The sequence below is a fragment of the Sceloporus undulatus genome, chromosome 2, assembly GCF_019175285.1.
Source record: "Sceloporus undulatus isolate JIND9_A2432 ecotype Alabama chromosome 2, SceUnd_v1.1, whole genome shotgun sequence".
Lineage (NCBI taxonomy): Eukaryota > Metazoa > Chordata > Lepidosauria > Squamata > Phrynosomatidae > Sceloporus > Sceloporus undulatus.
Window position 1 is genome coordinate 331839203 of NC_056523.1, and position 26995 is coordinate 331866197.

The window sequence follows — 26995 nt, forward strand, 5'->3', positions numbered from 1 at the left end:
TCAGTTCACAAACAGCCTGCCTGCATCCAGTGCCCCAAGTATGTCTCCCCATTGACCCAAACACAAAAGCCTCTGCATGATGGAATACTGTCTAGCGCACAATTTGGCTCATGGTGATCATTTTGCAGTTTTGAGTTCTGTTAGCGCACACACACACATACACACACACCCATTGTTGGCTAGAAACAGTCCAAGGAAATGCCCTCCGGGAATTGTATACAGTAATTACACATTGTAGAATAATGCTGCTCATTATTGGAAAAAATTAGTTAATCCTTGGATGAGATGTTAGTTCATTCTGCTGCCAAAAATAGTAGCCTAGTGTCAGATGCAGTAAAATGTAATTAGATCTAATTTGTAATGATAAGACTCTGTTGCATAAATGGGCTCTTAATTGATTGTCCCCGAAGCACTCCTGATGTTGTACCTTGGATGGCTGAGAGGAAAACAGTCTGCCATTAATTAAAGGTGTCTCTTGTCCTGGAGATGTTAATGAGAAGGGAAACTCTCACTGTCTCAGAAGCTGGCATGGCCAGAAGAATCTGCTGGCCCTTTTTACCTTCTCTTGTCACTCATATTCAGCCAGATTTTAACGTAGCTGCTTTGAATAGCTCTGCAGGGGCCGAGTTTTGTCTGTGTGCTTCTTCCAGAGGGAATCATGTGTATTCCCACACTGGGTGTATTCACATCTATTATGAGGAGCATGATAAGATGGTGGTACTTTATTTTCTCTTTCACCTCACTGTCCTGATCTGAAGGCAGATAATGCCTTGTATATTGAAATCTGGCTGGGTCAGTGCCTCTTGTTGTTTTCCAGAATGGGATTGAATTATTGGCTTTGCTGCCATATGAGATTGCATTCAGAAGAGGATGGATGTAGCAGGGTGTGTGTGTGAGTGTCAGAGTTTACCTCCATAAGTTTGTGTAGTTGTGAGGCACTTGGCATCCTCCATCCCCTTAAATTGACCCCCCATTCAGGTAGATCTTGTATGTTCTTGGCAGCCTCTTGGGTGTCTGTGTCCCACTTAAAGCTGTAACAGTCAGAAGAGACTAAAAACCCCTAGCAAGGTTGTACCCCACCCACTGGGTCCCACGGGAGGATTTATTCTAAACTAGAAGTTTGGGAAACAGTACTGACAGCTAGAGCTGTTGTGGGAAGCAGTGTTATGCAGTGTTATGCAGTGCCAAGCTGCGGGATACAAGCTTCGGCCAGGAACAAGGCATTAGATTTCATCACACCTGCCTAGTCTTTAATACCATATGCAAATGATAGATCTGGATGGAAAATATGTTTGGGTTGGGGGCTGCGGTGGGCAATGGCTTGTATCCAAGACTGTCGCCCTTTTTCTTCCCTACTCAGTGTGATATGATATTGTCCATCTGGGGCAGCAAACATGGGCTGTGAGCCTCAGGGTCTCACATTCCCCTTCACTCCCCTGGGTGTATGTTTTCCTCACTGCCCTTTTGGACATGCATTTCCTTTCCTGCCCACAGAACAACTTTCCAGCCAGCAGCAGGGAACGCTTGCAGGACTTGAAATCGACAGTAGACCTGCTGACCAGCATCACTTTCTTCAGAATGAAGGTAGGGATGGACACACATGTGCCAGGGACTTTGCCATTCCCTGGCAAGCCCTGCACCCTGAGGCAGAACCTTTCACCGTAAACCTTCCCTTTTGATGCACAGCATGGAAAGCAGGCCCAGTGCTATCACGTCTCTTCCTCTGCCAGATTATCCCTCCCAATAAAATTAGAGGCAAGAGCAAAAAAGGTCTCCTCATAACCCTGATGGAAAAAGAGGGCCCTGCCTCTGCCCCATTCAGCCTACCCTTCCTTGTTCAACAAAGAGGCAGCAGACGGTTCCGTTTTTTTCCTTTGCTGGGAGAATAAAATCCCTTCACTAAAGGGCAACTCTACTGAGTTATTCATTGACAGCATTGCTATCAGCTTTCCCGTGTGCTTACAGCCTCCTTCTTTCCTGATGACATTGTTGCCAAACATTCAGTCTTCGATTAATTAAATGCTGTGTTTTTGTGGTAAATATCTGTGGAACGAAAATTAAATACCGGAAACAAAGCTATTCATTTTTCAAGGACAAGGAGCCCATTATTCACAGTGCAGGCTGCTGATGGATCGTGAAATCTGCCTTTGTCCTTTCCCAGCTTGGAGGCTGCAGCCGAGCACTGCGATGCTTTCTGACAACTGTAACTGTGTGTGCCTCACTGGCACAACTCCTCTGCTGGTGCAAGAAAAGGCAGGCAGGCAGGCGGGCAAGTTTATGTTGTCTAAACATACCGGCTTCCCGAACTCCTCAGATCTCCATACCTAGGCTGTCAGGTCAGCTTTCCATGCCCAGCATCTGAGTGGGTTTAATGTGCTGGAGAAGCCTGAAGCAATGCAATTGTAGAGTGCTATTTGTCTCCGTGTGCAGGCCTGCTGAGAGTCACTCTGCTGAACATTTTGCCTCCCCTCTGAAAACTGTGTTTAAAATGACTGGAATAAACCAGGCTCTCTTTATAAATGAGTCTGTATGGAAACACGTTAGAGAGGTTTCTCAGAAAGGCCTTTGCAGGTTCCTTCCAGACCCTTCTGCTCCACTGGGGGCAAAGAGGCATTCCCAAACAATAAAGGAGGGAGCCAGCCATGAGGCTCAGAGCATCTGTGTGTGCTGCTCTGGGCAAGTGCAAAGAGCCCCTTGGAACATGAGTGGAGTGGGAATCATGCCTCCCCCCCCCCCCTCAAGTGCTGCTGGAGTGCAGTTCCCAGAACCCCTGCCAGGATCACTAGAGATGAAAAATTCTGGGAACTGTAAGCCACCCACATGTGGAAATGGCCTCATAATTCCCAGAATAGTAGTGAGCTGAAGCCGCTCACCATGGGGAACTGCAGCATCTTCAGAGTTGACTTGTGGCATCTTGCTGGGTGGAAAGACTTCCTGACCTGTGGGAGTGGTGAGTGATGGTGGCAGCCCCACTGGGTGAAATATGCACTTGGTTAGAGGGCACAACCTTCTCTTGTACCAATCTCCTGCTCACTCTGGGCCAGAACTGCCTACTTTGTTCTCTCTTGCTCAAGCAGAGAGGTCGTTCCCAGCCCAGAGATCTGAGACCATTCCTTCTTTGCTGCTCAAAGGAATGGTTTCTCTCGGACTGCAAGTGGACCCTCTTGAGGCTTATGTGGGGCCAGGGGAGAAAGTGCGCTGCACCTGTGGGTCAGTGTCCAGGAAAGCTGTCAATGAACAGCTGATAAGAGTGTGCCAGGCAAAGGTAAACAAAAGCAAGGTTTAGTCAAAGGCTTTCATGGCCGGCATCCATAGTTTTTTGTGGGTTTTTCGGGCTATGTGGCCACATTCTAGCAGAGTTTCTTTCTGATGTTTTGCCAGCATCTGTGGCTGGCATCTTAGATGCAGCCACAGATGCTGGCAAAACGTCAGAAAGAAACTCTGCTAGAATGTGGCCACATAGCCTGAAAAACCCGCAAAAAACAAAAGCAAGGTTTTACAGCAGCAAAGAAACAGTTCCAAAAGCACAATACCAGTCCAGTGTCCGATAGAGCAAAACCAAAAGCCAGTCCAGGGTTTCAGAGGGCAATTCCACAAGTCGAGTCCAGGGTCAAGAGTGACAGAGAATAAGTCAATGAGTCCAGTACAAGGTCAAGAGGTCTAGGTCTATTTGAGGTCTGGGAAGCAAAGAGTCTGGCAACAAAGTCCAAGGGAGTCAGAGAAAGCAGCTTTTTCCAAAGGAATGCAGAGAAACTCTGACAAAGAGACTCGGCGTCTGCCAGGTGTTTATATCCTTATCGCAGCTGCTGGGTGATTAATGAGCATTTCTCAGCTAACCTTCGGGAATGCCGAAGGCATGCCCTTTCAGTCCTTCTTTGGCTGAAGGTAGGTACTTCAGTATCTTGCTCCTCTATGTCTCCCAGGCCTGGAACCTCTGCTAGGGAAAGGCCTGGCTGCTGAGACACAGGGTCCACTGGAGGTGATACAGCAGGGCTAGGGCTTTGGTGAGCCAACTCTCCAGGAGCTGGGAGAGCAGAGTTGGTACCTGGTAGGGCAGAGCTGGGGCTTGGCTCAGCCTCAGGTTCCCCCTGCACCTGAGGGGCCAAGTCCTCCTCATCGTCCTCCGAATCCTCCTCGTGACTGGCCATGACAGTCAGCCACCAAGAACACCTCTTCGCATGCTCTCCTCCTTTGTGTCAGCACTTCTGGTATGCTGTCCTGGGGCTATTTATAGTTCGTCTTACAGGAAAAATCAATGGATGGCTGATTTTTGTTTTGGCCCAAGTTGGGTTTTCTGCTACTTTGCCATTGATTACTTGGAGCAGAATTACTTCATGTACTCTCTCTTATTGTAGATGGCCAAAGCCTCACACAGATAAGGTAGATGGGACCTGGGTTTTCATGGTTAATGGAGCCATCTGGGGTCCAGTCTCTTTCTGCCTGCTGGGTCTCCCATCTCCTTTTCTGCCTTCTTTCCCAGGTTCAGGAACTGCAAAGCCCACCTCGTGCCAGTCAGGTGGTGAAGGATTGTGTCAAAGCCTGTCTCAACTCCACCTATGAATACATCTTCAACAATTGCCATGAGTTGTACAGCCGTGAATACCAGACAGACCCTGTAAGTGTGTGACACATGGGGCTTGGGTGAACCTGGCATGTGCTGGGTAGTATCAGAATTTAAATCTTAACAAATAATAGGCACAGGCCTCTCAGGGCCCCTCTAGTTTAGGGCAACAGTAGTCCATTTGGCACAAGCCAGTGGAAACGCGATGACTTTGGTTATTCACAAATATTAATTGGTTCTGCAGAAGGGCCTTTTAATGGGGTGCTTATACTGTGCTTTTATTGTTATTGCTGTTTTTAAATGCTTTTATTCTGCTTTAAATTAATGTTTTTTTTTAAAAAAATGGGATTTATTTATTTCTTAACTTTCAAAAATATATATTTTTTCTTTTTTAGCTGTACTTCATTTTAAATCTGTGTTGAGATTGCCTTCCTTCCCATCTTGGGAAAAAGGCAAGATGTTGAACTATATTAACAAATAAACAAAAAGTGCCCAGTGCACCATGGATGCCAAATAGGGATGGGTTTTGGGGATAGGAGTGATGAAGGGTGGAAGAAGGGAAACAGGCATTGCTTTCTGCTGAGTGCTTTTTGTGTTGCCTTCAGAATAAAACCCAGGAGGTGCCAGTGGAGGAGCAAGGTCCCAGCATCCAGAACCTGGACTTCTGGCCTAAGCTCATCACCCTGATTGTGTCCATCATTGAGGAGGACAAGAACTCTTATGCCCCTGTCCTGAACCAGTAAGAAGCCTCCTGGGGTTGTTGCGTGCCCCTCTTGCAAGGAGGAGGCTCTGTGCAGGGCTGCACAGCCCATTTGTTCTCCCTTTTTTCATGATGTGCAGAACATTTATCTTGTCTGTCTGCCTGTCTGTCCTTCCCTTTTTCCTGTCTCTTTAAACCATAACTTTGTTATTGGGATGATGGGATTCCTGTGCATTCTCACTCATGCACACAGGAATATTGCATGCCTGAGATCTGACAGGCAGCTTGTCTAGTGCAATGAGAGCAATTCCTCTTCAAGCTCTCCTTCTGGGGTGCCCTTTCTCTTCACCATGTCCTTCATGTCTGTCTGCGCCTTGAAGGTGGATGCCTCTGCATGCCGGAGAGCGAACACTAGTGGGAAGCACATGAGGCACAAGGTTGCTGAGGGGTCAAGAGAAAACATGGCCAACTATACCTCGGAAGTCATAAGAGGCCGGAGGTGCTGGTAGAGTTAAGGGCTGCTTCTGGGGCATTCTTTCTGAGAAGGATCTTTCTGGAAAACAGAGAGGCACTACTCTTCTTTTCTGGTGTGAAATGAGACACTTTCCAGGCATCTGGAAAATGCAACAAAATCCACAGTCCACCAAACAGTAATACACACCATTCAAGCTTTCAAAGTTTCATTGGTTTCTTCCTCAGGCAAAGGTGTTAAAAATCCTACGGGAGAAGAAAAGTGAAGGTGGTGGAGTCATAGGCCTTCATTATGTCTCAGATGCTACTTCTGTTGTCAGTTAAGGCAGTCTGGAGGGATCTCAATGCAGGCAGGGGCTGCTTCCTTTCTTGCCCATGTGGGGACCAGAGACAAAGGGCAGTAAAAGGCAGGCAATAACATTTCATATTTATTAGCATAGCAGCAACAAAATAACTTCCACTGAAAGCCAGGTTAGTTCCATCTAGTGTGAGACTAACTGCCCCTTTCTTAGGCAAAGAACCTTGACTTTATCAGTACAGTAGAGTCTTGATTATCCAACGTAAACTGGCGGTCCCATAGGTCGGCTAGTTGAAAAAGTCGGATAATCTGGAGGGTCATAGGAAAAGCCTAGCAATCAATATGAAAAGTGATGGTGGCGCTCAGGGCGGTCGGGGCCTGCGGCCTGGTGGGGGTGGCGCTCGGGGTCGCTGATGCCTGGTGCTCCGTGCCTGCGGCCTGGTGCTCCGCGCCTGCCGCCTCGCTTGGGGCCTGGTGCTGGGGGTGTGGTCAGGGCTCAAAGCCACGCCTACTGACCAGTCCGACGTCAGATAAACCGGAACGTCGGATCAACGAAGGTCAGATTAACGAGACTCTGTACTTACAACAGAAGTAAAATCTGAGACAAAAGGCAGGCCTGTTACTTAACATCAGCACTTTTCTTCTCCTGTACAATTAACTTCTTTGCCTGATGAAGAAGCCAGTGAAACTTGGAAAGGTTACATGATCTAGTTTTTTTGTGGGGTTTTCAGGCTATGTGGCCGTGTTCTGGAAGAGTTTATTCTAGAGAAGATGCCAACCACAGCTGCTGGCAAAATGTCAGAAATAAACTCTCCCAGAACATGGCCACATAGCCTGAAAACCCCACAAAAAACTATGGCTTCTGTCCCTGTAAGCCTTCAACTTCACCTTGCATGATCTATTTTGTACTTGTTAGTTGATCTGATAAAGGTATCATTGTGTTGTGGATTTTGTTGTATTTTGCTGCATGGTTAACATGGCTGTCCTGAATATGCTTCCAGGAATTAGAAAGTAATTCTGCACAGAGCAGAGGAGGCCTGGAACTGTCTGCTCATTTTGGTTGAAGCAGATTCCTGAGAGAAACTGGTTGGGCATTTTAGACCAAGTCATGGGTCCTTCAAAACATGTCCAGCAACTGGGCTCTCTGACTTGGTGTTTTTTTAACCTTCTGTTTATTTTATCTGTTTCCTGTCCTCTCCCTTCTACATGCCCCCACACACCAAACTGGGACCCTGTTCTTATCTCTGCTGGCTTGGCTATCCTCTGAGCAGGCGCTGCACTTGCTTGGAAGAGTCTGAATGTTTTTAACAATGCCTTTTTCAACCAAGGTGGGAGTGGGAGGAAGAAAAAGAGGCCATCTCTACATTGCTTTCTTATACTTTCCTTGCCCTTGGGGTGAGGGGCAGGATGGGGGTAGAAGCAGTTTCTTCTTGGCCCCAGAGCCTCTGGAAATTCCCCCCCATGTTCTTTAAACACCATTTCTTTCTTCAACTTTAGATTCCCTCAGGAGCTTGCTGTTGGAAAGATCAGTGCTGAAGTCATGTGGAATCTCTTTGCTCAGGATATGAAATATGCCATGGAAGGTGAGTCGGCCTTGTTGTTCCTCATCCCTCCAGTGAAAATGTCCTCTGAACTGGACAAGGTCTGCAGTGCTGCTGAAGTCCTTGCTAATGTTCCTGGCTGATAATTGCCTTTACCCAGGGCCAGGAATAGGGCTTAGTAGGTAGTTTTTAATACATTATTATCTCCAGGCAATTTCCAGTAGAATTTCCACCAACCAGACAATGAAATCTGTCTGTTGCTCTTCAGAATCCAGGTATGCTCTTTGCAGCTGGGTTTCTCTCATCATTCAGCAATGTCTCCCTTCCTAAATGATCACATATGCCTGCTTGACAAGAAACGTGTTCTTCCCCTGTTCTGGCTTCTACACAATAGGGATTTCACAGTGTCCCTGAACCCTGTCTCACAAAAGCTGTGCTCTTGCTGGACTTGGCCAGCTGCTCAGCATCACTATTGCTTCTTGGAAGAGAATTTGATGTTCTCAGGCCCTTTCAGAGATACCAGTTAGCAGGCAGCTCATTGGAGCAGCTGACTTGGTTCTCTGTGGGAGTGATTTCCCTGCTCTTTTTTTCCTTCTCTTCCTGGCTGTACGTACCTGGCATCTTCCTGCATCTAGCCCAGCCTGTCCAAGGTAGGAGTCTCAGAGTCCTGAGGCAGGCAGTGGGCCACCTCTTCCTGTGTATGCCCCTTTTTGATTGTCTTGAAACAAGACCCTGAGATCTATGTGACATTGAAGAGAGCGGAAGCAGACAAATCATCATCATCATCATCATCATCATCATCATCATCATCATCATCACCATCATCATCTCTGTGCTTGTCCCTCCTTGATTCTTTTGCAAAAAGACCCTGGAATCTATCTGTTATCGAAGAATGCAGAAGCAAATATATTATGTTCATCATCATCATCATCTTTATTTCATCATCATTCCCTTCCCACAGTCTACCAGGTGTTACTAACTGGAGATGGTGATGATGACTATCATCATCATCATCATCTTCTTCTTCTTCTTCTTCATCATCTTCATCTTTCTTTTTCTTTTTCTTCTTCTTTATTTATACCTTGCCTTTCCCACCAAGTCAGATTATAGTTAGAACATATACAAACTGATGAATGAAGTACAGCCAGCATGGTGTACTGATTTGAGTTTTGGAGCCTGGGATAGGGTTGCCACAAGTGGGAAACAATTTGAAGGCACACAGCAACAACAAGATTGAAACGTAATAACACTGGCAATAACTGCTTTTATATATCTGGCACTATTCAAGGCATTGTTAAAGGACTTGTGCCAGGGTGATTAGGACAAGTGAAGTAGGTAGAAGGGAGAGTTCCCGGTTTCCCTTGAGGGACTCAGAGAGTAGGAGTCCTTTCCCTGGCTTTGATATGAATTCTGGGCTCTTTGCAACTTTCTGGGGTGAGTGCAGGCAAGCAGGATTAACATGCTCCCCATGTGGGGAGGTGTGTTTCTTTTTCTGTTGCTTTTTTTAAAATGCTGCTTACACACATATACACACACACACTCATACTTCTTTGCTACTCTAGTGACAGTGATGCATGCGCCAGGTTTCCCCCCGCTTTTTCCAAAGGTTTCAGTGCCTCTGTGAACACAAGCAAACAAAATTAAAAGAATCTTCCTCCTCAGGGGATGGGGAAGTAATGTTGGAAAAAGGCTCCTCTCTCAGTCTTGCGCTTTAAGCAGCTGCCTGGGAGCACACGTCAGAGAAAGCTTCCACAAGAGACACAGCAAAGCTGTCACTGGTGTTAGGCATCTGGTGGAAGAAGGTTTGTTCCTAACTGCCCTTAAGTCACCATGCCCTTAAGTTAACCATGACTCATAGTGACCCTGTGGATGAGACACCTCCAACCCCCCCCCTTCACTGCTCTGCTCAGGTCCTGCAAATTCATGCCCGTGACCTCCCTAATTGAGTTCATCCATCTGGAATGGAGTCTTCCTCTCTTTCTTCTGTCCTCAACCTTCCCCAGCATCATTGTCTTTTCCAATGGCCCTTGCCTTCTCAAGATGTGGCCAAGGTGTGACAGCCTCAGTTTAATCATCTTGGCTTCCAGGGAGAGTTCTGACTTGATCTATTTTTCTTCTTGGTCGTGCACAGTATCCTTAGCACCCTTCTCCAACACTACGTCTCTTCTTTTCTGCTTTCTTCACTGTTCAGCTCTTGCATCCTAACATAGTATATAGTGATGTGGAATACAATGGCCTGGGCAATTCTAACTTTAGTACACTGGTACCCCGGGTTACGAAATTAATTCGTTCCGCCGCCGCTTTCGTAACCCGGGATACTTCGTAAGCCGAATAGCCCATAGGCGCTAATGGGGAAAAAGCCGCGGCTGTGCCGCGGCTCCATTTGAAACAGCGCAGAGGTTTTTTCGTAACCCGAAAAAACCTTCGTAAGCCGAAACAATAAATCCCTATGGGATTTATTCGTATCCCGAAAATTTCGTAACCTGGGTATTTCGTAACCCGGGGGACCAGTGTATTCAGTTGAATATCTTTAAACTTTAGGATCTTGTCTAGTTCTTTCATGGCTTCTCTTCCCATTCCTAGTCATCTTATTTCTTGACTGTAGTAACCATTGAGATCGTTGTTTGATCCACGGTATGGGAACTCTTTAACTATTTCAGTTTTCTTATTATCTAGGTTGAACTTATGTAGCTCCTCCATGGACATTATTTTTGTGGTACATGGACCCCCTGAACATAAAGAGGTGGCGGGAGCTGATCCACAGTGAGATCACCCTGCAAACTCTGGGTGAAATGGCTGTTGCAAGGCAAGGGGTGGCTTTCAGATGCCATAATAACCTTAGATCAGGGGTGGGCAAAGTGTGACCCCTAAAGCCCCCCAAAATGCTATTTGTCCCAATATCCCCCAAAACTATAAAAATGACAGCAAAACATGATGGTTTTGCTCCCCTATGTACCTCACATAGCCTGCTAGAGCCAGCAAAAGGCAGCTGAAAATCAGCCAAAACAAAACCCACAAATCACATTCTGGCAAGTTATTAACCTTTTCCTTTATTGAGCCAACCAAAAGGTGCAAAATAAATCCTGCTAGCTTTTTTTAAGGCTTCACAGGCTTCATCAGGCAGAAGTATAAAATGGCATATATGGGATTGAAAATGGCAATGTTGTGGTTGGCAACTACATTTTAGAGGTTACAGGAATCATAGAGTTGGAAGAGATCCCAAGGGCCATCCAGTCCAACCCCTTGCCATGCAGGAACTCACAATCAAAGCATCCTCAACAGATGGCCATTCAGCCTCTGTTTAAAGACCTCCAAATGTTTGCAGATAAAACATGAGGCCTTTCCATAGCTGTAGGGTGAGTGGGAACAAAGGCTGTAAAACTGGCACTAGATATTGGCTTTTCCATTTGAATGTGCTGGATATTGAAAGAATTCCTTTACCGCATAATTATTTATAATGTGCACAAGGTGCAATCTCCAGGAAGAGCAGCAGAGGTGTGAACGGTTGCATTACATTTGGGCACGAGTTCTGATGTTGGATATTTGTCTCTCCTGCGCTCTCATGAATAATCCTTTGGGTACCTTTCTGGGTTATGCTGGGCATGTTGGGGGCTAGGGAGGGGAAAGGATGCTGAGCCTTCCCCAGCCTTCAGAAGTGTGCTCTGTTCCTTCATGTTCGCCTTTTAAATGACTTTGCTCCCTTTGTTCCCCTTTTAGAATCCAGCCACTCTGGTTTTGAGGCTAGGTCCTTTGATCATGAGTAATAGCTCCAGGGTACAATCTGTTTTGAGATGTTCCCTTCAGGTTATTAGCATCAACTGAGAGAAAGAACAAGCGTCTCTGCGATGCACAGCGTGGCTTGAGTGAGACTCTTCTGTATCCTATACATCAAGGGTTGGCAGCTGCCAGGGGCTGGGAGGGTTGCATTGGCACCCCCTGCCACATGTCCCCTCCCCTCTGTTCCCCAGAATCCTTCTTTACTTTAAAAATAAATAAATTCAAAATGATTTCTTCCCCCCAGGGGCAGTTTCACCATGTTTAGTTCCCATTCCTAGGCTGTTTTGGGACTAGGAGAAGTCTTGTTTTAAAGTGGAAAGTAAACCAGAAGTCAAATGTTTAAAAATAAACTATTGGGGGGGGTGTTGCTGGGGGGTCCTTAGTAGCCACCAATACCTCCCCCCCCCACACACACACAATATACACCTGTTTTTAGCTTTGTGGGAATAAAGGTCTCCTTTTTTGTGCTCCCTCCTCCTAAAGATTTTGGTGGTGTGCTTTTTTTTGTCTCATTACTTTGTTCCCTCTCTTAAGTCCTGGATAAAATGTGTTCCCTCAAGGCGTCACAGGGTAAGAGCGTTTTCCTTCAGTATACCTTCTAGATGTGAGTCACCAAAGACGACCCCTCTTGTAGCAAGAATAGTAGCACATATCCTTCACCTTCCCCCCAGGTGTATCAATGTGAAGTGTTCATAGAAGTAGAGCATACATGTTTGGTAGCCCGCAGCTAGAATGCAGCTGGAAATAGAGCTTGCTTTAGTTACTTATTTTTAACATTATTTATTTTACTTTTCTGCTTTCTTAAAAAAAAAAACCAGCAATCAAAGTGGCATCTAACAGAATATGAAATCCTAAGTCAACAGGAACAACATAAAGGTTCTGTAGACAGATGATGACACCCCTCTCGCCATAGCTGATCAGTGGCAGGTGGAGAAGCACCTGGCTAGGTCTCCATAGCCAGACACAGGCAGATGGCATAATCTGCTGAGACCCAGAAAGGTCCACTGGCTGTCTTGACAAATGATGTCGTCATTCTGCATCTGGCTGTGAGGACATAGCCAGACACTTCTCAGATTGCCTCCTCCTCAGCTCTCCACCGGTCACTGAATGGCTGTGGGAGGGTAACACAATGAAATAGAAAACCCTGGGGCTGGGGGCTTTGGTGGTTGCAGAGAAGGGAAGAGAATACCAAAGTCCAGGAAAGAGACGTATGCAAGTATAGGTTGGACTTAGGCATGCTGATGTTCCAATATTCCCTAAAAACAAATTAAGCAGTAAAATCATTAGAATCATCCCAGTAAACAGTGACATCAATTTTATGAGGCTGGTTTAAAGAGAATATGTCTCCACTCTCTTTGTAAAAGCTGCAAGGAGTGCTAAGAAATTACAGCTCCCAAGTGGGGAGGGCAGGCCACTGTCCAGTGATGGCCAGATCTCCCCCAGGAGTGGACCAGCTGCTGCAGACAAAGAGGAGGAGGAAGATGCCCAGCCCAGTTTGTGACTGGGCTGGACATCTTCAGCAAACCCAGTGCTGGAGATGCCAGCCTCTGGTTGGGACTGGGGAACTGTGATGGACAAGAGCCCTCAGGAGAACTCCTTTGAGGAAGGTGTCAGCCTAGCAGTGGAGTTCAGCGTGGACAGCCTTGGCAAAAAACAAAGAAGCGGACAGTTGCTTTTTAGGGCTGCATTTTTGGGGTGTGGAAAGAGAAACCTGAAGTCATGATGTTGGTGCCCCATTGCTCTGGTCTGGTGCTAACTTGCCCAGGGCAACCTCTGACCTGGTCAGGAAGTCCCACCAAGAGGGGGACTGTCCATGGGTCTCAGAGGGTCTCAGTTGGCCTGAACCAGGGGATGGAAGTTTTACTCTTGTCTCTTCTCTGTCCCAAGCCCCACCTGTGTTTCGCATTCGCATGGTCCTCTTTTATGGTGGTAAGAGTCTTTCTTTCTTTCTTTCTTTCTTTCTTTCTTTCTTTCTCTCTCTCTCTCTCTCTCTTCCTATCCCAGTTCTTTTTTCTCTTGATTGGTTAGTAGGGGATCCTCCCTCCTTCCTGGGGAGAGGATGTAGATGGCAAATGCTTCCAGATAATGCTTTGTGTCAGTGCCGTAGATTGGTCCACCTCAGTGGTGGCCACTTTAGACAGGAGACAAATGCTGGCAGAAGACCCCTTTGTGTGTGCTTCCCCTCAGGCAGTTCCCAGCCTTCTTCCATTCTGCTCCTAGTATGCTTTCTCAGTTACCTTGTGCTTAGAGGCTAAGTGTGCTCTTCATCAGCTTGTCCTTCTTCCAGAAAGCTGACATGCTGGCACTGTACTGCTTGGTCTTGTCCAAACGAAGCTGGGCTTGATTTTGCGTCTCCCTGCCCCAAGAACCCCCTGGGTAGTATCTCTGCTGCTGCCACCTGTTCACCATTGCCCTCCCTTCCACCTGTAACTGTTCAGACTGGACACCAGAATCAAGCAGGAAAACCCTGGCAGTCTCAGCAGTGCTGGCCCTTAGCTCTTCCCGTCCATTCTCCATATCTGGGTCAGCACCTCCAGTTTTCTCGGGTGGACTTAGGCAGCTCTTTGACCTCTGTTTCCAGGGGAACTTGGATTTTCTGACTTCTGAGCCAAAGTACTCGGCCTAGTATCTCCTCCTTTCTCTCTGTGTGACGATTGCATGCCTGTCTTCGAGATGAGACACACAGTTTTCTCTCCCATGCCTTACCCTCTCAGAAGCTTTCTAATTTGGTACCAGTTGCAAAAGTCCTGTAAAAACAAATATTTTCATACTAACTTGCTGACTGTGTCTAACCATTGTATTGTATGGATTCTTTTTAATTATAAGTCGCCTCAATTGTCTCTCTGAGAGAGCTATTATTATTATTATTATTATTATTACCACCACCATCATCATCATCATCATCATCATCATCAGAATAAAAACTTCAGGGTTTCTTAGAGTGTTTTTTGGACCAAAGACTTTAAAAAGAAACACTGTGTGTTCTGCATTTGGACCTGGCCGTCTTGGTAACTGGGCAGTCCACAGATTCCAGGTCATGATTCAAGTTCCCATCAGAGGAGACAAGTCTCAGGGGTGGCCTCACCTGTGTGCAGTTAAACCCAGGGCAGATGACAGATTTAATAATAACAGGTGCCCTGAGAGAGGCTGAATGCTGATGTATTGCCTACTTCCAGTTTCTTTGGCAATGGTGATACTGCATTTTGTTCATGGTATCACCTCTATAGAAGGAAGTCATTCTAGATGTACTGTATATGCTGGCATCTCAGGCCTATTAGAAGCATATCGGATGCCCTCCCCACACCCATCCAGTGAACCTGCCTGGACTTTTGCATCCTCCAGTAACACCAATTGCCTCCTGAGCTACAAGCAGATCTCTCTGGCTAAGGCTGGGGAGCTTCCACCCCCTTTCCTCCTTCCAGAGTTTTATTAGGTATATAGGAAGCCATCTTTTATCAGATCAGACTCCACATGTCCAATTTATTGCAGTATTGTCCACTACAAGAAAAGAGATTCCACCTAAATATTAGGAGGAACTTGGTTAGGAGTCTTTGGAATGCCTTCTGGTTTTGCGGAGTGGCTGCTCTGATAAGAAACAGTGGCAGGAGCGACAGAGCAGAAAGGCACTGGGGTTAAAAACACATTTGCAATTACAGTTGGCCCTTCTTATACACGGATTTTTTATACACGGATTTAAGCATACACAGTTTGAAAATGTTCCAAAAAAAGTATAAATTTACTTTGATTTTCCATTTTTTATAAGGGACACCATTTTGCTATGTCATTATACTTAATGGGACTTGAGCATACACGGATTTTGTTATACACGGGGGATCTTGGAACCAAACCCCAGCGTATACCAAGGGTCCACTGTACTTAGTCCCCAAAAATCTGAAATGAAACTGAGGGTTAGTGAATGGTCCCTGTTCTAATGACAGTGGGCATTAAAATGTGTTAGGTCTGGACAATTCTTGCTTTCAAGTGGGCAGTTTATTCTTCTGTTGGATTTAGTCTTAAAGTAGTTGTTGAGTTGATTGATCTTCACATACTTGTGTCCCTTACATACACATACACATACACATAATTGTGCCATGGAGGAAAGATGATATTGCTCACCTTTATCCTTCTTGAGTGCAAAGAAAATCCCAGCTTTATTAAGTGGGGATACTGAAGGTCTCTTCATTATTTATCATCCAATAAAGTTCCTTTCAGCTGTAGATGTAATGAGTCTCAAAATGGACCCAGAAGGAGCTTGCAGTGCAGTGTTTCAGGGCATTTAACATACATCCACCCATTTTTAATTCCTACTTAAGGGTCAGAGAAGGGCCTCCTGACCTGGAGGATCAGCTGCTGGATTGTGGATTGTAATTTCCCCACTTCCTTATTGCATGGCACTGAGCTCCGTCTATGAGTGGCTTTGACTCTTGGGAGGATCTCTTGTTATTCATGAGGTGGCCCCAGTTGTCTTAGGAGTAACTAACTCCTTGGGAAGCCAAGCAGGATGGGAACATGTGGGAGAGAGAGTGAGTTTGCAGCGCTTATCTGCATGGCCTTGGGCTCCTGTCAAAGGACCACGACTCCTCATGGGTTGCACGGTAGCCCAAGGTGGGTCAGCATCAGAGGCACTATCGCCATGCCTGAGTTTGGATTGTCTACAAGAGAAAGAGAAGATACAGAGAGAGTGTTGCAAAATTTCAGCATTCTCTCTCTCCTTTCTCAGATAGATAGGATTTTCCTGCATGCAAACTGCTGTCTTCCCTCATTAAAATATCCCATTTGGTCCTACTGAATCACAGGAGCAATAAATACTTTTTGTAAATTGGTAAACAAACCATGTGATTCAAGTCACTTCCTTTAGGAAGTTTCTCACACAGAGAGATTCTCCTGCTACTATCCTGTCCCCCATCTTCCTACTTTCTCAACTTTCTTCGGAAAGGTGATGAGATAAAGGCCTGTTACAGACTGCCAAAGCTGCACTCCAGTGCTTAGGGATGGAGTGTGGCTTTGGCGCAACCTCCAGACTCTTAGGACCCATGCATCATTTAAATAGCATACCTCCAAAGAGACTCGAAGCAGCTTTATTTGGGCAGTCTGTAACAGGCCAAAGATTTCTTCTTTTACCTGAACTATTCATTAGCTAGGTTAGGATGTAGTCTCTATGTATATGTAGATTCAAGCCATTAGTAAACTTTTCTTTTAAACTGAAAGCTACTTGTGTTGTTTTGATTCAGTCTCAGTTCTTAGAGAAGCATTTAAAGCTATACTCTAACAGGCTTGGCTTTGATATTTTTTTATGTTTTGGTTTCCTTAACAAAGGCTGAAACCTTGGGAAATTTGAATCCCCAGCAGAGAGGAGGAGGAGGAGGAAAGGAAAAGATACCCATGTTAAAGGAAAATTCAAGGCAGCCTGTCCCATTGTGCAGTTTGGGGTTAAAAGTGGGTGAAAAAACAGAAGGCAGCTGATGTAGCTCATGATATGGGAGCAAGAGCACAGTGTGGGGGCAGGACAGGTGGTACTGTTGGGTTTGTTGTGTTGTGTTGCCTCAGCAGCCAACATTTCTCCTGTGGTAGTACTCCAGGTGTTGTGTCCCAGGACTCTCAGGGGCTGAAAATGCCCCACACCTTCAGCAAAGTGGTAGCATGCCCCTTGAGATGAGATCCTGGCATCTCTGAGGGGCTGTTCATGCCAGAGGAGGGCTGGGCAAAGGCAATACGTAGCACCGTTCAGAAGGTGGAATTTGGAATGTGGGCCCCCAAGAGGAAAGGCCTTCCAACCCATGTGCACCCCACCCTGTCCCATCCTGCCTTCCCTCTGGTGGAGCTTGAAGACTCTCCTAGGCTGCGCTGAGCGCCAGTTCTGTTTCTTGGTGTTTGCTTTGTGCTTCCTCAGAGCATCTCAGCAGCCGGAGGGCAATGGGTCCCTAAGAAACTGCTCTCCCATTTCCATGGCAACCAGAAACTTTTCTGTTCTATTTTTGAAGAACTGTCTGCAAAATGAGTCTGCAGGCTTTGGGCTTCTGAACTACAAGACCATTGGGCATTGTTATCAGGATCTTGAGCTGCTGTGATTTTGTTGGTTTGGGCAGATGTCTCCCAACAGGATGGGACCCTCCAAGTGGCCAGACAATGCAGGGCATGGGGCTCGAATGAATTGCCCCTCTAATAATCCACCCCCTTTGCTTTCCCACAGAACATGAGAAGCACCGGCTGTGCAAGAGCGCCGACTACATGAACCTGCACTTCAAAGTGAAATGGCTGTACAATGAGTATGTCTGTACCCTGCCGACCGTCAAGGGGAAAGTGCCTGACTACCCATCGTAAGTCCCTTGTCTGCTCTGGGTCCTTTGCCCTGCTTTGTACCACTGTCTGTGTCACACTGCTCTCTTACACACACACATACACACATACTTTGGAAAAGGTGGGTGTCTTCATAGCTTCTGCTGTGTGACTGAGGCAGAAAAACTCAGAAAATCCCTATTGTCTCCCCTTCTGCTTTCTCATTTGCGTGCCACACTCCCAGATCTTCTTATCTCCTGAAATGCAAGGCTGAGGTGAACAATGCAGTGTGCCTTTTGCCAGTCCTCAGCATACGAGCATCCTTTTTTGTGCATTTTCTGAGTCATTCTGCTGTGTTTTGTTCACAGGAACAGGTATCCAGGAGCCAGTTCCTCCAACAGCAGGGGTCATGCCCTTTATACTACCAGCATTCCTGTAATTATTATATGCACATAGAACACACACACACTTGAGATGATTGAAAACAGGTGTTTGTAGGAATAACATATGTAACGTATCTGCTTTCCTTGGCGATGTTACTTGGAATGGGAGTGACCATCAGTATTCAAGGAGCAATTCCTTGCTTAGTACTGGGAAATCTGACTGCCATTGAGTGCTATTGATTGCTCCCATTCCAACAAGGCAGAAGTCAAAACAACTGGCACTTTTTATAAACTCCTGTTTTCAATCATTTTATTAAACCTGCTTCAGTTTTATAGGATCCCTCTGGAATCCAGTTTTGGCTTGAAGACAGTGCAGTTCAGTTGCTTCATTCAGCTATTGTACACATGTGCACAGAGTTAAGAATCAGGCAGGTAAAGTAAAGCAGCAGCCTATCCCCCACGGCCCAAGAATGAGTAGAAGGTTTTCTCCCTCTGTCATGACCACAGAACCCAGTGAGGACCATCCCCCTGAATTTGAAAGGTTGGTGAGGATAAAAGGGATGAATAGCAAGAGATCACAGAACAGACAGATGAAAGAGAGCAATGCTTCACACAGCAAACTTAGTTACACTGTGGGAATTGTTGAGTAACAGCAGTGTGGGTTTTTTAAAATTTCATTTTATTTATATCCCATCTTCCTCCCAAAGATGTTTCAGTTTCTTAGGTAATATGCTCCCAGTTGGCCCCTCTGGGAACAGCCCACTTTAGTCGAACCCAACACCATTCTCCTTCTTCAAGAAAAGAGGCCCTGGGGCCTTTTAGATGGGCTTTCCAGCTGAGGAGAGGAGGGCCAGGCTGGGTGCTTTCTCCAGAATGGAAAATGACTTGGGAGCAATGGCTGGAAATGAGGGGACTGACCTAAGAAAGAGAGATGGAAAGGAAGAGTTCTCTGGAGTAGGGATGTGGACCTGGCAGAAAGAAGATGACACTAGTTTTGTTCAGAAGACCTGAAATCCTCCAGGGCTCACTGCCTCCAGTGCTAAGAATTCCCCTGTCTATTCGGTGGCATTTTTTCCCTTTTTCTGAAATACATCTGAGGAATCGCTGCTGCAGGCGATCTCTTATTGAACCTAGGCAGACATCTACAAGAGTCTAACATGGAAATCTCTTTGATACAGAATGTCTGGAATAGGACTTTGAGGTCTGGTCCTTGATGTCTCTTGCAGTTCTATGATTCTGTGACTTGTTGCCATAAATTCCCTCAAACCCAGTATGCAAAAGTGTGAACAAGATGATAGGCTTGTTGGTCAAATTGTAGCTTTCTGTTTCCAAACTGAATGGTGGGGTGTTCAGACTACCCGCAAAAGATCACACCTGATCTCTTAGCTAATATAGGATCATTATAACCACTCCCAGTGAATCCACACATCCATTGAATTTCCTGGATCGCGACTGCCATTTCTGTGCTTTTGCCACATTCATTTTATTTATATCCCTGAGTCTGAATAAATAAAAAGGGTGGTGCATCGGAATAATGAATCTAATCCACATTATTCAGCCATCTTGCCACGTATCTTGCCTGGCATATGCCACCCACCCACACCTCACTTGTGACATTGGGAGGAAGACTTCACCCACCTTCTAGTTGAGGCAAAGTACTTGGATCGAAATGGGCTCGAGTCAGTGGCTTTTTTCTTGGCTGTGAGGCAGATTGGGCTGTTAGTCAGCCTGCCATCTGCAGATGGAAATCTGATCTAAATGTTGAGCATTACTAAGCAGGGGCTGAAGCGAGCTTGGCTTTGCTCTGGGCTGGATCTTGAGCACAACATCCCTGTTGCCATGGCACTCTTCTGCCATCTCCCACTGTGGGCCCAGACTCATATTTCGAACCCCAGGGCAATATTGGTTTATTTCAGCCAATATTGGTTTATTTTGGCCACTTGCCTTCGCCTCGCCTCTTGGCAACGACTCCAGTAGCAATAGCCAATTTGGTGCACATTGATGGGCTGAGTCATTTGCTTTACTAATTCCCTTCAGTATTATGAAATACAGAAGAAATTAAAATCTCCCCGCTCTTGCTTTCCCTCCGAATGTCAGCAAACAAGTTAAGACAAATCAGAGCCTCATCACAGTCAAAAAACAGGCTGTGTGGGCAAGAGAGAGCCAAACAAATGAGTCTCAGAAGTAGAGCTCTTTCCCCCCAGAACTGGGAAGGCTCCTTTTGGCTCAGGGAGAAGTCAGCAGGATCTGCGGGTAGTGCCCAGCTTTGGCCTTGCCCCCTTTTCAGCATCTGTGTCTGTGCGGGTGGATGGGATGTAAACTTGGGCAGGATCCCTTTTCTTTTCTTCACTTGCAGCTACAGCCTCACAAGGAGGGAATAGCAATAGCAGCTTGATTTATATACTGCTTCATACCATCTAAGCAGTATCTAAGCAGTTTACAACTGTAAGATTAATTGCCCCCAACAATCTGGGTACTCATTTTAGTGACCTCGGAAGGATACAAACCTGAGTCGAGTTTGAGCCCTGGCTGGTATTGAACCGCAGCCTTATGGTTTGTGAGTGAGTGGCTGCAGTACAGGCATTTAACCACTGTACCACCAGTACTGCCCTTCTCTGATGCAAATTTGTCTCAGACAAATACCATGCCCCTTCCCACCCTTCATCAGGGGAGGAATCAGAATTAGTTTTCCGGCAGAAAAGGAACAAGACCCCGCAGATACCAGGAGCCCATCCACATTCTGCAATTAAAGTGGGCCCTTGGTATGTGGTAGAATTTGGTTCTGGGACTCTCCATGGATAGGAAAATCCATGGATGCTCAGGTCTCATTAAATACTGTGGCACAGTAAAATGATGTCCTTTATATAAAATGACAAATCGATGTTTGCTTTTTGGATCTTTTTTTCCATTGGAATACAGTGGGCCCTTGGTATCTGCTGGGGTTTTGTTCCAGGGCTCTTCATGGATACCAAAATCCATGGATGCTCAAGTTCCATTAAATACAGTGGCATAGTAAAATGGTGTCACTTTTATAAAATAGCAAAATCAAGGCTTGCTTTTAGAAGTTATATTTAAATATTTTCAAACTGTGGATAAAAAAATCCTTAGATATGGAAGGCCAACAGTATAGTGCTATGATTCCATTCAGCTGCCATGGTTCAGTCCTCTTACCCTTTGGGATCCTGAGATTGGAAGTTTAGGGAGAGATGCTAAAAATTTTCAGGACACCTCTAGTGCCTCCTTAAACCGAAAATCCAAGATTCCATAGGATACAGCCATGGCAGTTAAAGTGGAAGATAACTGTATAAGTCTGTAGTGTGAAAGGAGGCGCAGTCTGACGGCCAAGGGCCAGCCAAGTCGCTCTTTGAGGTAAGCCAGCTCATGCTCTGAACAGCTCCTGGGAAAGAAACTGGGAACCCAGATGGTCCCTCTCATCCTCAGGGTGGAGCTGCAGGTAAGGGCTTTGCAGGAGTTATCCATCTGACAACCACTAAATACAGTTGGGCAACCAGTCAGGGCTGGTAGTGTTCGAATCCATGCAGTCACTAGCCTACCATTGGAAGTTCACAACTTTCTCTTGGTGTAATGGCTTGTGAATCTTGATTTGTGAAGTCGAAGGCTTTCATGGCTGGCATCCATAGTTTTTTTGTTTGTTTTTCCGGCTATGTGGCCATGTTCTAGAAGAGTTTGTTTCTGAAGTTTCACCAGCATCTGTGGAGAATCTCTGAAGATGCCAGCCACAGATGCTGGTGAAATGTCAGAAACAGACTCTTCTAGAACATGATCATATAGCCTGAAAACCCCACAAAAATGATTCTTGGATTGTTTTGTGATTCTGTTACTGGTAAATCTTAGATTCAACTGGTCATTAAAACTGGACTTCATCTGCTCACACTTTACTCCCTTCCTGAGCTCCCAGTAATGAACTTGGCTTCCCCGGATGAGCTGACACTCAGCACCTGCCAGACTCTGACTAGCTGGACCTTCCATGCTTAAAGCCAGAGCTGGGCATTCAGTAGGGCCTTACCTATATGGTGCAGCCTGGGTCTTGACTGTCTCAGCCAGTTGCATGAAACTTTGATCGCCTGCTTGCTCAACTGCCAGTTACTGGCAGCACTGGATTCTCATCCCCTGAAACACCCCCAAGTGGTGGGGAACTCTTGCACAGTTGACACTTCAGATCTGTACAGCCCCATGCCTCCTGGAGAATCATCTGAGTGTCCTTGACAAAGGAAGATAATGGCACTTGTGCGGTGAGAGGCGGCTGCCTTTCCAGTCGGGCAATCATCTCTTGGGGACAGGAGGCTGTTGACTGTGGCATCCACAACTCCAGAGGCTGCAGCAACCTTTGGGTCACCACATGGGCATTTATTAGGGAGTGAAAATTTCCTATGCCTAAGGTGAAGGTGCCTTAATTTCTTGACCACCTGTGTGTGTGTATATGTTTATGTATGTAGGTTTAACAAATGTCCTTATGATAAAAATAAAATGCCCTGCCAAAGTACACAGAAACAAAAGAAAACAAGGTCCCACTGTGGCTTGTGGAACGTGCAGCTGGTGGCAACTTGTCGGCTCTGGTGGGAACAGGCCGACATTAGCATTTTATCACGGTATCAAGTATGATTTCCACGTTTAAGCAACCTGTGCCTTTCTATTCTGAAGTGTGAAAGGTTATTTCAGGCTTTCCAGAATGCTTTGGGCTCACTTTTACTCTCTCCGTGGCATCTCCCACATTCTTTGCAAATTTAAGCACCCCATAATTAGCACTGTTTGTATCAGGGTCATAACTGATGGGGGAGAATCACATCGTACGGGTCTCTGTGGACTCTGTGTCCCTTGTTTGCATGCATTTTGTGTTGAAAAGCAGAAGCTGACTTGGACTCAGCATGCAGGCAATGGCCCAGGGAAGCCACAAGCAGGTGGGTGGCTTTTCATAACTCCAGAAGCACCAGGTGCCCTCTTGTCCTCTGAGCTCCTCCTGGGGGCCAATGGAGCCTGATGGCAGTGGTGACAGTGGCCATTATTGCTGCTTCATCTGCTGGTCTGTTCCAGAAGTGTGGGTCCCCTATGAGATGCAGAGGACCATATATCTCCCCCCCCCCCCCAAAATATCAGTGTTTTGCCCCTAAATGCCTTCCAGGGACATGGGAGGCAATTTTTGCCAGGCTTTAGCCCCCCAGACTATTTTAGACCTGGAGAGCCCTTTTTTCCCTAAGAGAAGTGAGTAAGAAGTTGACTTCTGGGTCATCAGACCGTTTTGGTGTCCGTGGGGGTTACTTTTGATTCTAGTGTTGCATACCAGAAAAAAACAGAGGAAAGAATTCCCGTAACCATTCTAGATGGTGTGCTAGATCTTAACTGAAAGTTTCTGTGAAGCGCCAATCTCCTTGCTCAGTAAAAGCCATGGGCCAACCAGGAAGTCCATCCATCTGTTTTTGCTACATGGACACAGTGATCACAACTGTTGTGCTTTTGCTAAAGGATGCTATGCTGCAGAGAGACTGTGTCTTGCTGCATCCTTTCTTGATGGAATGGATAGGGAAGAATGGCCTCTGGCCACGTGTGGCTCCCCACGTTGTTTTGAGGGCCCAAGAACCCACAGCACCTTCCCAAAAACCCTTTGGATTTTTTTTTTTCTCTGCATTTTTGACCTTCTATGGGCTGACTTCAAGAAGTTACCCAGAGGTAAGTCACATTGCAAAACATCCCAGGGCATGTGAGCCGCTCTCAGCATATTCATGGGCCAAGAGGCCAAATCCACAGCTTGTCTTCTTGCACTAAAGCTGGGAAGAATGAGATTCATCATCCATGAGCACTTTTTGTTTTATCATTCATTTCAAATTGTCCTGGGAGATGTACAATAAAACTTAAGAATGATGCTTCCTTGCCTACAGCTTTACAGTTTGCAAAACCAGGAGATGTGAGAAAGAAAAAAAAAAAAGAAACATCTCTGTTCTTGTATGAGAGGGAGAGGTGGAGAGAAATGGGAACATGCAGCTGTGCACATTTGTGCATCCGTTGTGCTTCATTATTTGAGATCAGCTTAAAACAAGAAGTGAGGGGCTGTGGCAAGCAGGGAGAGTGTTCTCCCAAGCAATGAGGAGCAGAAAAGGAGAAACAGCAGGGCCAGCCCTGCCGTTGGGTGGAGGGAGGCAGCCGCCTCAGGCAGCGCATTTGGGAAGCCAGGAAAGGGCAGTAAATGGTTCATTACTCCCTTTTGCTGCATGGAGGGGGGGGGGAGAGGCACCTGTGGGAGATTTTGCCTCATGAGGCAAACTAACTTGCCTGCCTTTAGGCAATTTGACTGTGTCCCTTTACTATGGGTGCAGGGGATATAGGAGCTGCCCTGCCTCAGGCAGCAAAAAGTCTTGGGCTGCCCCTGAAGCTGAATTGCCTCTTTGCTTTCTCAGTTAGCCTTGTGGATCCTACTGTGGGCATATTACCTGGGATTGGGCACGTCTGATACTTCAGAAGCTGTCGTTCTAGCAAGCATTATTTCCCAAGACTAGTTTTATCCCTTGCTCAAATATCCACATGAGCTGATAAGACTGAATAGGAGAGCCAGAGAGCGAGGGAGGGGTTTTAAAATGAGGAGCAACAAAAATTCAGGTTATTCAGAAAGAAGCAGAAAGCATACTAAAGACTGCGATAAAGAGGAAGCTGATAGAGAGCAATGAGGAGCAGAAAGAGAGGGCCAGAGGAGGAGCAAGGCAGAAACTGTGGGCAACCAAATTCGAGCAAATGCAAAAAGATGCAGATGAGAAAGCAGGAATCCCAGTGATAAGATGAAGTTGTTATTAAGACTGTTACAGGAAAGAGCTCAGAAGAAACGGCCTTATTTTGACTAAGAGGAAAGTGCAAGCCTGCAGAGGCAAGGCTTAGCCATAGAGTGCCTTGGGCAAAGTGCGTTCTGGAAAGCAAGGGAGAGGGAAAGGGGGTTGTTATAGGTATTGATGCTTGGCTAATTCTTTCTCCTTCAGGAGTGGGACCAGTAGGTATTCTGGCTGATTTGAAGACACTACAGTGACAAAGAGAGGGCAGCCTCATATCTCATAATGAGCATTTCTTCTGTTGTCCCAATGCAGGTGGTTTGAACAGTTTGTGATGCAGTGGCTAGACGAGAATGAAGATGTGTCCCTGGAGTTCATGCATGGGGCTCTGGAGAGGGACAAGAAGGACGGGGTAGGTATTGGGGCTGCTGTGGCCCAAGAACAAGCTCTGTGCTGAGTCAGGTCCAGCAGTCTTGGTACACACAACTAGAAGGTGGCTTCCATGTCAAAGCATTCTTATCCACTAGGGAAATGGGAAGCCTTTCTTTCTTCAGACTCTTCTTGCTGTTGCTGCAAATGTCCCAGGAAACAGCCTGGGATGCTTCTGGATTTGCTGCCTGTATCATAGGGAATTGGGCTACAAGAGGGGTGCCTCATTAGCCACTCTGATAGCCCTCCCCATTTTTGTTTTCATTCCAGCCAGAAAATCTCACCAGGGATCCATTATAGAATGCCCCATAAAAGCCCCCTCATTCACATTTTGCTTGTTGAATTATCTTGGTTGTTTTAACAGTGGCATCTGCAGCAAATGAGGAGCAGGTGAACAGAGGGTGGTGGTTATATGTTCCAGCATCCTATCAGTTCCCTCCCCCCTCACATCTGCACTTTCTCCAGGACCACACAGCCATGGTGACAAGGGAAGGAGGGCAGGATTCCTGGCAGCCTCTTTCTCCCATGCCTGACTTCCTTTCATGGCTACTGTGACTGCATAGCACTTAGGCCAATGTAAGGCAGGCATCAACAGGGCTCAGGGTAATCCTAAGGAGATGTGTTTGCAGCTGGCATTTGGGTACTACTGTCTGGGTCCTCTCCTCCTTCTGTTCTCTCCTTTTGGGAGAAAGTTTGGGATTGTAGCTCAGGAGAATGAGGAGAAGTTTTTCCTCTTGGGAGAATGTCCCCTTGGCTTGCTTTGGCAGAAAGACAGCCTGAGATACAGTTAATAAATGAAGGTAGTGAGAGAAAAGCTGCCCCCTACTCATGGCTTTTTGTGTTGTGTCTGGAGGGGTTCCCATGGTCCCTAATGCTTCTCAGGGGCCATTTAGGGACTCCAGGGGGCTGATTCCAGCTGCTTCTTTTTTGCCCTTAGTTCCAGCAGACGTCTGAGCATGCCCTCTTCTCCTGCTCGGTGGTCGACGTCTTCACCCAGCTGAACCAGAGTTTTGAAATCATCAAAAAGCTGGAGTGCCCAGATCCTGCCATCGTTGCCCACTACATGCGGCGCTTTGCCAAGGTAAAGATGCCTGTTGGGCCTCTGGCTTTCTGTGACCTCATTGTTTCTTAGGTTGTGATTTTACTTTGGATATAAGGTCAGGGTAGAAATATTTTAATAAATGAGATAAGTAATTCCCAGGATGGTCTTGAATGTCTGTGCGCATTACAATTGCTGACATTTCCTCTTGTTGCAGACCATTGGAAAAGTGCTGATGCAGTATGCAGACATTGTCTCCAGGAGCTTTCAGTCCTACTGCTCTAAGGAGAAGGTGGTGAGTCTTACCTCTGCCTGCCTTGGCCCCGGGTGCCAGCTACACTTATGCCACATCCTTCACATGAGGAACAGGGAAGACAACTTGGCCCCTTTGCAGCTGTATCCTTATGCACCTTTTGCCCAGTGTCTCTGTATGGAGACACATTTGCTGTGTGTTAGTTTAGGAGCAGCTGAGTTCTTCTTCTTCTTTTTTTTTAAAAATAGTTTTTATTCAATTTTTCAAAGTACATTAAAAAACCCAACATTCATCATTCTGACATGGAGCCACCATGTGAGAACCATAGAATGTTAGCCTGATATCTGAGCAAAAGCCAGTGCTCTCCTGGGATCTCCTTGCAGACAAGACCAGTCAGAAGGAAGCTGGTGCAGCCTGGTGATGTTCAAGGCATAGAAGCACCCTGACCCTTTCTGCTTCTTCCAGATATAGATCACCCTTTAAAATGAATGAAATGC

At 46.2% G+C, this 26995-nt stretch overlaps 1 protein-coding gene across 6 annotated transcripts in view; it reads left to right on the forward strand.

Moving 5' to 3' along the window:
* Positions 1 to 26995, forward strand: part of UNC13B (unc-13 homolog B) — a 295806-nt gene that overhangs the window by 220716 nt on the left and 48095 nt on the right. For all 6 annotated transcript variants that reach the window (XM_042454370.1, XM_042454371.1, XM_042454372.1 and 3 more), the window contains 8 exons: positions 1495 to 1584; positions 4481 to 4615; positions 5167 to 5300; positions 7528 to 7613; positions 17539 to 17665; positions 25093 to 25189; positions 26144 to 26287; positions 26463 to 26540. In XM_042454370.1, the coding sequence (XP_042310304.1) occupies positions 1495 to 1584; positions 4481 to 4615; positions 5167 to 5300; positions 7528 to 7613; positions 17539 to 17665; positions 25093 to 25189; positions 26144 to 26287; positions 26463 to 26540 (891 nt within the window). The remainder of the gene's footprint in view (positions 1 to 1494; positions 1585 to 4480; positions 4616 to 5166; positions 5301 to 7527; positions 7614 to 17538; positions 17666 to 25092; positions 25190 to 26143; positions 26288 to 26462; positions 26541 to 26995) is intronic.